The 13,284-nt window shown below is 42.4% G+C and overlaps 1 protein-coding gene across 1 annotated transcript in view; it reads right to left on the bottom strand.

Moving 5' to 3' along the window:
* Positions 1-826: 826 nt before the first annotated feature.
* The window catches only part of NDUFAF2 (NADH:ubiquinone oxidoreductase complex assembly factor 2), a 57,921-nt gene continuing 45,463 nt past the window's right edge, over positions 827-13,284 (bottom strand). Inside the window, exons 3-4 of the mRNA XM_082242290.1 lie at positions 7,103-7,143; positions 827-1,355 (exon numbers count right to left, since the gene is read on the bottom strand). Of these exons, the coding sequence (XP_082098416.1) occupies positions 1,101-1,355; positions 7,103-7,143 (296 nt within the window). The 3' untranslated portion in view covers positions 827-1,100. The remainder of the gene's footprint in view (positions 1,356-7,102; positions 7,144-13,284) is intronic.

The raw sequence follows: 13,284 nt of genomic DNA, 5'->3' as shown, positions 1-13,284 counted from the left end.
ACATAGGAAACTGCTTTATATGCAGTCAAACCATTGGCCAATCTAGCTCAGTACAGTACTGTGTTACAGTTTTGGAAAGGGGACATTCCCTGGAACCTTCTGCATGCAAGCAGATGCCCTACCACTGAGCTACAGCCCTTTCCCAGTGTAAGGACTGACAAGATTAGGGAAACCTAAAGCTTCATCTAGTAAATGCATTAGAAACACAGCCTCGCAGAATTGCGTATGGTTCCCCCCCCAATGGTTTAGGCTATGCCCATGTTGTAAATATTACATATTGCTCTTGGCACAGTTAAATAATGCAACAACATTAACCTTATTTAAATTTCTACTTTAAATAAATGATACTTTAAAATTGGCTTTGTTAATCTGTGAACCTATTGAAGAACAATGAGCATCTAAATTGTAGGGTAGGCTTATATACGTTATCTGAAAAGCACGCAAATTATTTTGCACTGGGTCTATCACATTGCACTTGGACATATTATTAAGTAGAAACATGATGGACAAAGCAACACTGTTTGATTCTAAAACATAAATGTTTGGTCTACTTTCATGAAAATAAAATTTGCTACTTGTGCATATCATTTTAGTATTTGAGAAGCTGTGAACTCATGTGAGACTGCAGTTCATGTTTAGCCTAAGTAAAAGCTTACAGGAGTTAACTCATTAAGGGTTCACCACTTGTGAGCCAATAGTACAAACACACATGGAAATCTTGCATAAGATTAGTAAATAATTTGAAAGTACTGACATCAGTTTAAGTGATATAACAGCACTAATGTTTCTTAATTTAAACCTGAAATGAATGGAAAATGTCTCAGAATGAATTGTAGAAGGTAAACATTTAATCTGGTTTTACAACTTAATACCAGTAGCTTTGTCTATTTCCATGAAATCAATTCCACTAGTAACATAAGGAAGCTGCAGTGTTTGGAATCCGAGCTACCATTTCTAAAAATGCTGCCGAATTTTCAAATGTATATATTTACTGTGTGCATAATATCATACTTCAACAATAATCAAGAAAATAACATTCTGCTCTTTTGCTTATTAACATAATTATTCATCTAATTTCTGATGCTTTGGCAATGGGCCCCTTACTTATTGCGGATACTGTCCTTGGGGGGCATCCAGGATCCAGGCTGAAAAGTATTCGCTGTACTGACTGGATCTTCTGATGGCTCATTCTTTCCAAACTGAGGGGCGGATGCATGGCCTTTAATCTGAGTTTGAAGTGGTTCTGCTACAAGCCCCTCTTCGTACTCTTTCGCCTGCAGGAGTCTCTCCTTTTCATAAATATCTTCAATCTTCTTCTTCATTTCTTCTTTATAATCCACATTCTTAAAAATTTCCTGTGAAAAATGCAATAATGCATTTAAGTGACTGAAAGAAACAGGTGAATGTCTCACAAGGCAATGATTTAAACAAAGTAATTTTTAAGGCAGAAGTCAAAATCCATCTGCTGGAATAATTTCACTCTTTTAATTGAATGAGTCTGAAAGTATATTTTAATTCTAATATTTATATACATATCAAAATGATTTTTCAATATCAATCTCTCACAATGGATAAAAGCCCTATCAAACAAAATGAAAATTCACGAGATAAGCTACTAACACTGAACATCACTGGGTTTGCAGGCAATCCTTTACATAAATGAAACACAACACAACTTCTTTTTTTAAAAGTATCTTTCTTTTTTTGTATGATTGTTTCACATAAATGTGGTTCATGTGTATTCACACCCAATAATTAAAATCAAACAAATTTGCAAAAATTATTAAGAGGAAGTTAAAATTATACTGACTGGGTTTCATGACCATATAAACTATGAGAAATATAAAATGTGTGCAGCATATCGTCAATATCTTCTCTGCAATTTGATTTCTATGCTAGGTCAATAATCTAGAAAGAACCAAATGGACTTCAGTAGAGTTTAGATATTTCAACATAGAGAACAGATGTAAAAGCTTAGCACAAGGCAGTGATAATGGTCCCACTGGAACAGAGGGGGATTAATTGCTAATGATCTGGTTAATCGACTTCAGCAGGTCCCCTTGGCTTCATGCTGAGATGAAGTCAGTAAAGATATGAAGGTATCTAAAGCACCAAAGGGTTTGGCAACATAAGTAGTGTGTATTCTAGAAATTAAGTGATACATTTATCTATATATAAAAAGTGCACTTTCTGGATGCATGCCAATGGGAAAAAGCACATAGTATTGTAAAATGTGGCTTCATATTGATCACAGTGCTGAATATATTTAATTCTACTGGACCCACTTAATTATCAGGAAGTCAAAAACAAATACAGTGCTTTTTCATGATGCTTTCCACCCCAAATTAGTCCAGACATCCAAGTTTCTCTGTGAGGTAGGGAATGCGCCCTCCATTCAGTCTGAGGCATCACAGACAAGGATGGTATCAAGTGTTTGCATAAGGGGGAAGTGCTTTAGCACTGGTATTTTCAAGGGTTTCAACATGCAAAATTTGTCACAATCTAGTATTAGCAGTACCACACGTACACATTTTTGGGGGGATGGGGTGGGAGAAGGAAACAGGCTGACGCAACAATCACTTGCTTAGAACCATTTACTTGAGATCATGGGTACTGCAAGATTTGAACCAAAGAACTCTTGGGCTACAGCTCCCATTCTTAGGGATAACAAAGTCTCAAGGCAGTCCCCTCTACAGACACTCTACATCTGCTTCGATTCAGCAAAATAACTCATCATGCAACTTCAAGCCAAGACTTCATAATATATGCACTGTTGCAGTGCCTGCAATATTACAAACAGATTAATAAAAAAATTGGTGCATAATGATAATATTTACTGTAACACTACCAAAAGAATAGTGTAAATATGCTGACTTCACACCAGTTCAGTAATTTTCTGAGATAGAAAAAGGAAAGGGGGTTGTAAACAGAACAAGTATATAACATAATTTCACAAGAACCTAGACAAAGTGAGGGGGAAAATGACTACAGATAATCAAATGACTCTTTGCCAAATATAAGCTCAAAAGAAAACCAAATTCCCATATCAAAATGAAATTGAGATTGCAGAGTAATGAATCTCCATTATCACAATGTAATAAACCTAACTGTGTATCTAATGCTGGTTGAAAACAATTCAATTGACTTCAATTAACTTACTAATTTTTCTAGAATAGAAAGGTCAGGCCCTTAAGGAATACAGATATTTGCAGTAACATTTGGACTATGGAGAGGAGGAGGGAGGGAGAGGTGACACTGACCAGATAGCTACAGAGAAACAGTGCATATCCAAACAAACCCCCAGATGACATTTTATTTCATTTTATCTATGTGGGATTTCCAGTCAAAATCACAAATGCATGATTGCCAGACAGGCACATTGAGGGGCTGGCACTCAGAGAGTTACTGAATCAATACAGAAGGGACTGTATGAGGTCACTTCCTTAATGCTCTGGCAGGAATTTCTAAAAAAAAAGAGATGATCTTATGTACTTCCTCCCTGGACTACATTGTTAGGTTAGGACCATTAGGTTATCTTTGTTACTCTTTAGATCAAGGTGTGTATGTATTGACTGAGTTGCTGCCTGCTTAAGTTGTAATTTGATATCTGAAGTAGCATTTATATAGTCTGTCACCTCTGTTTCATATAATAAACCAAGCTTTCTTTATTCCTTTGTTGTGCGAAATTCTTGTGGGTATATGGTTAACAGTTATTACATATTCATAACATGCACACGTCATAATTCCAACAAAAGATCCCAAACCTCTCATTGGTGTGTATGATTATATGTGAGTGCTTGGACATGCATGTGGGTTTATGACACACAGTGTAACACAATAGCAGTCCGCCCCACCCAAAAAACCCAGATGAAATCAAGAAAACCAGGGACTGGAAATCCAGGGGTAGATTTTTGTATGCGAGGAGCGTGAACTTAGTTCTGGCACTAAAAACAAACTCAGGCTGAACATGTGCTCATATGTGCTCTGTTTCTGAACATTAAGTGTGTCTGCCTCTGGGGATCCATGGGGCTTGAGATCCAAAGCCCCCGGCACCCCACCCCAATGCCCCTTTAGGGCTTTCCATGTATTATTGCCAGCAGAATTGCTGGTAGAACCTTTCTGCCCCCCTGGACACAGCTGGGCTTCCAAGGTGGCAGAGAGACATTTACATACAGTGGGGTGAGGTGGGCATGGTAGACCTGCATTTTAAAAATGGGGAAATCATACATTCTCATGTAGAACATATAGTTTGGATGATCTATGGACATGCTTATATTAGCCACCATTTTAGAAAAAGCATTTTTTCCTGTGTGAATGTCTCTTCCAAGAAGGCATTTCTCAAATGCAGTTTTAGAATGTCCTTATAATGAAAATAAGAATATACATATTTTCAAAAAATCTGCCGCTTGATCAATCAGGAACAATGTTTTCATCAACCAAGAGGCTTTTAATTGATTAGTCTAATCAGTCAATCAAACTAAATGATAGTCTATCCTCTAAGCTTGACTGAATTTAAAAGCAAGACAATCAAAAATCTAGTCTGTGCTCCTACTGTCATCTAGCAAAACTACTTCTAAATCACATCTCAGGTTGGTGATGGCGAATAGGAATTCTATGAAAATGAACCTCCATGATTGAAGTTAGTTTTCATCATGCCTCTTCTGAAATAAATAATATTCTTATGATCAAATAAGGAAGGCGGGTATGCACTGCAGTAACTAAACATAATGTAATTTCCAATATAATTATTCTCTTCTGGGGGGGGGAGAGAATAATAATTTAAACTTTATGCTTATTACTACTCACTGGAGTACATTTTCCTCCCTTGACAAGGAGGCTGTCAAAACAGATAATTATGGAAATGCTAGAAATAGTTTGAAAGAAGACAGGAGCTGTCACAAAAAGTTTCTTCTTTTTAACATTTCACCTTGTATCCAACTGTGCAATTCAGAAGCCATTTAGTTTTTATTACTGCATAGCAAACACACGGTGCATTAGAAATGAAAAGCAGTTATTTACCGTATTTTCTATTCCAAGCCACTTTCAGACTTCCCACAGTAGCTAAAGGAACTTACAAATGAATTCAATTTCACATTAAAATGCAACTTAGAGTTTGCTTAAAAAAAAAAAAAACAACAGCCCACTATCTCCAGTCTTAAAGAAGCAGAACAGCTTTTTTTAAACTTAAGTTTAACTCACCAGATGGCATTCAGGTTATTCCAATGAAAACACCAGAGTACATTAGAAGAGCCTTGCTGGATAAAGACCTATCTGCTCCAGCATTTTGTTCTTACAGTAGCCAGCCAGAGGAATATGGAAATTCTGCTCCCAAGCAGAATTCTCCTGCTCAAGGTCCTCAGCAACTGGAGGCAATATAGCCATCATAGTATACTTCATGAAATTGTCTCATCCCATTTAAAAGCCATCCAAATTGGTAGCCATCACTATATTTTATGCTAGCAAATTGCGTAGTTTAACTATGTACTGTGTAAAGAAGTACTTTCTTTTGTTTGTTCTATTATCTCCCAATATACAACTTCACTGGATGATCCCAGGTTCTAGCATTTCTGTAAGGGGAGATGGAGAACAAGGGCTCAGCAAAATGCTACACATGAACTCTTGCAACAAAAACACTCGCAAACAAACCACTGGAGGAAGATTTGAAGCAGATGGGGTGCTTAACTCTTAGCTTGCCCACCACTTCTATACTCCAAATCAGCAGCCAGGTTGGGTTGCTTGTTGGGACAAGGTGGTTTGAGCATATAACACCAATCCTAACCAGACAACACCGGCTGCTGATTAGTTTCTGGGCCCAATTCAAAGTGCTGGTTCTGACCAATAAAGCCTTAAATGACTCATGATTGTGATACCATAAAGACCACCTCTCCCCATGTGAACCGACCTGGATTCTGCAATCATCACCCGAGGCCCTTCTCATGTGCCTCCTCCACAAGGCCCAGAGGGTTGCAACATGAGAAATGGCCTTTTCTGCAGTGGCTCCCCATTTGGGGAATGCTCTCCACAAGGAGGCTTGTCTGGCACCTTTGTTACAAATCTTCAGATGCCAGGTAAAAACGTTCCTCTTCTCCCAGGCCTTTGGCTAATTAAACAATCTATGGCCTTTTAAATTGTGTGTGGCTGGGGTGGGTTGTATTATTTTTGTTTGTTACTATGTTAAGTATTGTGCTTTTATACTGTAAACCATCCTGTGATCCTTGGAAGAAGGGTGGTACAAAAATGTAATAAATAAAAATAACTTTCAGGTAGGCTTACAGACTTACTCATTGGAAACAGTAATAATATATTGATATAGTTTGGAGATGAGGAACCAAATAACTGCTTGGAATCACACACAAAATGCTTTATGAAAGGCAAATGTATGAGTGGGGCAAATACTAGAAATAAAATCTGGACATTCTAGAATCTAGAAAGTATGTCTAAAAATTTCCTTTGCTTGAAAGTTCTATCAATACTGCTGCAGTCAGTAGCTAACTTTAAGCAGAGAGGTACAGGGTCTGTATACTGATTCAGAACAATTCTTGACTAAAGCCACTTTCAATTATGAACACTACAAACTCTTTGAACAATCCTCCCACATGGATTCCTTGCAGCCATTTTTATAGATTCCCTCTCTTCCTAAGGTTTGTCACACTGGCCAGGAGAGCTCCATTTCAGACAACAACTACTACTTCTTCTATTTTTATTAAAGCTTTCAACAATATAATAACTATAAAAATACAAACAAAACAGGTGAAGTATAGAGCCCTCACAGGCAAGGAGAGCTCCAAGACAGAGACGGAAAGGTGAGAGAGAACAGACAGGACCTAGAGGCCTAGAAGGCGGCATTTCATGCACCCCAAACAGCACATAGTGCATTGTTGTGCATTGGTGTGATTTGAGAATGATACCATGGTGCGACACAAGTGAGACTTCAGTATAGAAGTCCAGGGAAACCCACGATCCATTCCATTTCACATGTATCACTGGCAAGCCATGTGTCCCCCATCTTGTATTTGTGCACAAATAACTGCTTTCTGACTGAAGTCATTAGGCAAATAAAATAATCTGTAGTTTCACCTAGATGCAATGTAGTCTCTCTTACCTCAAATGTGGGTGGATCTTTTCTTTTTTTCCTAATCCAAGCTGCAAAAAAATATTAAAACAGAGGTCAAACATTTTTTTTAAAAAAACTGCTCATAATTGTATCAATAGTACAGATTATGTATCTGAAGGCCACTTAAATTAAGGACTTGAATGCCAGAAGGCAAATGAATTACGGAAGGACATGGAGATTGGTGCTAGATGGCTCTTGCAGTCAGAGCAGCAGAAAATAGCTGTCATCAAGAATGCTAGAAAATTAGGCATGGCATCAACACATAGCACCCACAGCACAGGACATCCCCGTTCCACAAGCACTTGAGTTTCCATTTTCTAAACCTTCACCTGACACCACTAAACACATGAAATGCACTTACACACACACAGAAGGTTTAGGAACTGGTTCTGCAAGAACTGAAACTGAAGTTTTCAGAACGCCAAACGATTTGCCACCAAAAAGCAGCAATGCATAAAAGATCAATCCACTGAATCATCCCTAACAATTTCCCACATTTGTCTCCCAGGCCAGCTTGTGCTTTTCTCCAATAATTCCTAAAGCAAGATTCTTGACACCTAGCCTGGCATAACGGTTAGAATATAACACTACGACGGAGGTGACCCAAGTTCAAATCCAAACTCAACCACCAAACTCACTGGTTGATCTTAAGCCAATCACTATCCTTCAGCCTAACCTACTTTACAAGGTGGCTTGTGAGGAAAACATAGAAAAGGAGAACTCTGTACACCACCATTAGCTCCTTGGAGGAAGGGTACACGTAATATTTCCCCCCTAATTTCTGACTTAAAACTGCAGGAACTTTAACTCTGGCCTTCTTTAAGTCCATTCAGCTCCTGGACAAGCTCTCTCATAACAAACTAGCTCTGTCATGTGTAGATCATCCTGTCAAGGGTAAGGGGAGGGGACAGGTAACTGCTAATCAGGTGAACATGTGAGGTAAGATTTTTGTCTGTTTAGACTGTCTCTTGCATTCCTAGAAAATGTCATAAGGGAAACACTGGAAGAGCGGGGGTGGCATTACATGTGCCTGCTGTATTGCCAATGAGTAAAAAGTCAGTAAGCACATATATATTGTGTTGTATCCGAGGAAGCTGTCTCATTAGCTCAAGAACTTCCACCTGCTCTACAGGATTTCTCCTCCCTGTCCTCATGTGCCCTTCCCCAGTCTTCTCTGGAAGGCTGGGAAAAACCCCAGTACAGATTTGGGGAGGAGACATGGGGGGAAATGAAAGGGAAAGGAAGAGGAAGCCTCATTGCGTGGGTGGAAGTCCTTGTACTAACAGGATGACTTTGTTGAATACAACCAAGTAGGTTGTACCCAACTAAGTTTTACTCAGAATAGATCCACTGAAGTTAATGGCCCCAAGTTAGGCATGTCCACGAATTTCAATGGGTTTATTCTCAGCATGATTAGCATTGGATATAACCCACTGAGGCTCCTCTGACTGACATCAGGAGTAAGGTAAAAAGTAATACAAATTCTGCTTCCAAGCACTGGCGGAGGAAGAGGAGTGCGGGAGGAGTGCACCGCCCCCGGCAGCGCAATTCCGGTGGGGTGCCATCACAGCTGCCCCCCCTGGGAAGTGTGCCACACTCCTGCAGGTGGCACACCACGCCCCCGGGATGCGCACCAGCCCCGCCCCGTGCTGGAGCATGAAGCTCTGCCACTGCTTCCAAGATGAGGCCCAAACTCTAATTGTGGCAAAGAAATGAGGTGGACAAATCTCCTTATTGCTGATAACCGAAAGGCGGGGGGGGGGGACGACGACGACAAGTTGTTTCTGCCATACATAACCTGTCTTCCCTACTCAAGGCAGAAGAGTAAATCTGCTAGAAAGCGGTGGACCTTATCCCTATCTTTTAAAGATTATTTTGGAAAGTCTGTTTCTATCCTCAGAAGAATGGAAAGGGAGTCCTTTGCCTTCTCAGAATTTGGTATACCACTGATGTAGCTGTCTTTGCTTTGCTGATCATAGTTATTACTAACGTTATAGCGACAGCAATAACTGTAATTACCGTATTTTTCGTCCCATAGGACGCTCCGGCCCATAGGACGCACCTAGTTTTTTGGGGGGGAAATAAAGGAAAATTTTCCCCCTTTATTTCCCCCCCAAAAGCAGGTGGGGAAACCGAACCAGGTCGAGGAACAGCGGGATGGCGGCGCTGCTTGTGGGGCTGGCCCATGTCTGCCCGGCGCGAGGGGCGCTCTGCATCAGGCTGCTATCCGCAGCATGGGGAGCCTTGCGGGGAACTCCTGCAAGGCTCCCCACGCTGCGGATGTCTGCCAGGCGCGGGGGGCGCTCTGCTTCAGGGCGCCCCTCGCGCTGGGCGGCAGGCTGCTATTCGCAGCGTGGGGAGCCTTGCGGGGAACTCCTGCAAGGCTCCCCATGCTGCGGATGTCTGCCCAGTGGGCGGGCGCTCTGCTTCAGGGCGTCCTTCGCGCTGGGCGGCAGGCTGCTATTCGCAGCGTGGGGAGCCTTGCGGGGAACTCCTGCAAGGCTCCCCATGCTGCGGATGTCTGCCGGGCGTGAGGGGCGCTCTGCTTCAGGGCGCCCCTCGCGCTGGGCGGCAGGCTGCTATCCGCAGCCTAGACATCCCTGCAGGACCTCCCGCAGGGCTGCCTAGGCTGTGGATGTGTTCCTGAAGCCTGGAGAGCGAGAGGGGTCAGTGCGCACCGACCCCTTTCGCTCTCCAAGCTTCAGCAAAAGCCTGCATTCGTCCCATAGGACGCACCCAGATTTCCCCTTCATTTTTGGAGGGGAAAAAGTGTGTCCTATAGGGCGAAAAATACGGTAGTTTATGCACAGCCAAACAATGCTGATGATGCTTCTAGACCAATGTTTCTTCTCAAACACTTTCCTCCCATTGTTGCTGCCCTCCTCTAACTCCTTCTCAGTTTATTTATGTATTTCAGAAATGTAGGGACCAGAATTGGATGTAAAAGATAATATAATTAATTAAACAAGAACCTGCTTACAGTCAAGCTGTAATTTTATTCCAACATTTATATCTATCCTTTCAATACCATACTTTCAAAATTAAAACATGTATCAATAAATTAAAACACAGTATTAAAACTACCACCAGCAACAACAAAATAAAACAGCACTAAGGAACAGTATAATAAAACCATTATCTGCACAAAGCAAAAAACAGGACCTGTGCCAGTTCAGCATAATTCCTAACCCTGGTTTATTAAGACAAGAATGAGAGTTAGGCCCACATACCTCTCCCTAACCTCAACTATCATGGCGTCTTCAAATGTGTTTGCAGTTGTTTCAGTACTGCCAACTGTGGTTTAAAATCACATTACATACCAGAACATGAAGCCATCTTGGTTAATGAGCCAAAATCAAACCACAAAATAGGTAAAAAAGGTAAAGGAACACCTGACCATTAGGTCCAGTCGAGACAGACTCTGGGGTTGCGGCGCTCATCTCACTTTACTGGCCGGGTCATGTGGCCAGCTTCCGGGTCATGTGGCCAGCATGACTAAGCCGCTTCTGGCAAACCAGAGCAACGCACGGAAACGCCGTTTACCTTCCCGCCGGAGCGGTTCCTATTTATCTACTTGCACTTTGACATGCTTTCGAACTGCTAGGTTGGCAGGAGCAGGGACTGAGCAATGGGAGCTCACCCCGTCATGGGGATTCGAACCACTGACCTTCTGATCAGCAAGTCCAAGGCTCTGTGGTTTAACCCACAGTGCCACCTCTCTCTTGTTTTTACCAATTGTTTTTCTATTAGTAAAGTGGCAATGAGGTTATAATGATAATAATAATAATTTATTATTTATACCCCGCCCATCTGGCTGGGCCTCCCCAGCCACTCTGGGCGGCTTCCATAAAAACCAAAAATACAATAAAATATCACACGTTAAAAACTTCCCTGAACAGGGCTGCCTTAAGATGTCTCCTGAATGTCAGGTAGTTGTTTATCGCTTTGACATCTGTTGGAAGGGCGTTCCACAGGGCGGGTGCCACTACCGAAAGGCCCTCTGCCTGGTTCCCTGTAGCTTTGCTTCTCGGAATGAGGGAACCGCCAGAAGCCCTCGGTGCTGGACCTCAGCGTCCGGGCAGAATGATGGGGGTGGAGACGCTCCTTCAGGTATACTGGACCAAGGCCGTTTAGGGCTTTAAAGGTCAGCACCAACACTTTGAATTGTGCTCGGAAACGTACTGGGAGCCAATGCAGGTCTTTCAAGACCGGTGTTATATGGTCTCGGCGGCCGCTCCCAGTCACCAGTCTAGCTGCCGCATTCTGGATTAATTGCAGTTTCCGGGTCACCTTCAAAGGTAGCCCCACGTAGAGCGTGTTGCAGTAGTCCAAGCGGGAGATAACCAGAGCATGCACCACTCTGGCGAGACAGTCCGCAGGCAGATAGGGTCTCAGCCTACGTACCAGATGGAGCTGGTAAACAGCTGCCCTGGACACAGATTTGACCTGTGCCTCCATGGACAGCTGTGAGTCCAAAATGACTCCCAGGCTGCGCACCTGGTCCTTCAGGGGCACAGTTACCCCATTCAGGACCAGGGAATCCTCCACACCTGCCCGCCTCCTGTCCCCCAAAAACAGTACTTCTGTCTTGTCAGGATTCAACCTCAATCTGTTAGCCGCCATCCATCCTCCAACCGCCTCCAGACACTCACACAGGACCTTCACCGCCTTCACTGGTTCTGATTTAAAAGAGAGGTAGAGCTGGGTATCATCCGCATACTGATGAACACCCAGCCCAAACCTCCTGATGATCTCTCCCAGCGGCTGCATGTAAATGTTGAAAAGCATGGGGGAGAGGACAGAACCCTGAGGCACCCCACAAGTGAGAGCCCAGGGGTCTGAACACTCATCCCCCACCACCACTTTCTGAACACGGCCCAGGAGGAAGGAGCGGAACCACTGTATAACAGTGCCCCCAGCTCCCAGCCCCTCAAGACGGTCCAGAAGGATGCTATGGTCGATGGTATCAAACGCCGCTGAGAGATCCAGCAGAACTAGGAAACAGCTCTCACCTTTGTCCCTAGCCCGCCGGAGATCATCAACCAGTGCGACCAAGGCAGTTTCAGTCCCATGATGAGGCCTGGATCCAAATGGTCCGCTTCTTCCAGGCGTGCCTGGAGTTGTTCGGCAACCGCTCGCTCAATCACCTTGCCCAGGAATGGAAGATTTGAGACTGGGCGATAGTTGGCCATCGTGGCCGCATCTAAAGATGGTTTTTTAAGAAGCGGTTTAATAGCCGCCTCTTTCAGCGGGTCTGGGAAGGCTCCCTCACGGAGGGAAGCATTCACCACCCCACGAAGCCCATCGCCGAGTCCTTCCCGGCTAGCTTTTATAAGCCAGGATGGGCAAGGATCCAGGAGACAGGTGGTTGGTTTCACTCGTCCAAGCAGCCTGTCCACATCCTCGGAGGTAACAGATTGGAATTGAGCAATATTATCATAACATGAGAATGAAAAAGAATCAGTAATACTAATCACAAAACCAAAGGGTTAAAGGGAGTGCATTTTTTTATTGTTGATTTCTCTAATATTCTTACCTACATACTAAGCTTTGAGTCAGAACAAAATGTAGTTAATGTGATTTTACTCTTATTTTCATTTTGGGAATGGCTCCTCATGACAGGCATTTCCAATATTATTTATTTTACACAACGTATAGTCTCTACAGAGTTGAACAGAGGATGTTTACAAGAAGCTTAAATCCAGCCAATAACAATGTTTCCCTTCATATTGCCCAAAAATACAGCTTCTTCAAATCCATAAATTCTTTATCTCATCTTTATTATTGCTTAGCATCCATTCCCCCATATTTTTCCTTTACTTTCACTAAACCTCTTCTAGATGTGCAGGACAGTAAAACCTCCATTGCAGTTTAGAAAAATCATTGTTGACGTGAAGGCAGACAAAATCTTTGCAATTATTAGAATTGTTCTTTGCCCTTTCAGCTTGAAAATGCATCCAGTGCAATCAACTTCTAGAAAAACATTTACATAAACCAGAATGCTTTCATTCAGTCTCAGCCAAAATAGCTTCTATTTGGAACAGTATAAAAGGCAAAGAAAACACACACACACATACAGATGAAGTCCAATTCTACAAAGTTCTCATCAAACCTTTTGTAAATCCACTGACTGCAATTCCAATTTTCTAATTACATAGTTGTAATTAATT

The sequence above is a fragment of the Podarcis vaucheri genome (genome assembly GCF_965113315.1).
Source record: "Podarcis vaucheri genome assembly, chromosome: 11".
NCBI lineage: Eukaryota > Metazoa > Chordata > Lepidosauria > Squamata > Lacertidae > Podarcis > Podarcis vaucheri.
Note: the sequence above shows the minus strand (reverse complement) of the source record. Positions and strands in the feature narration are given on the sequence as shown.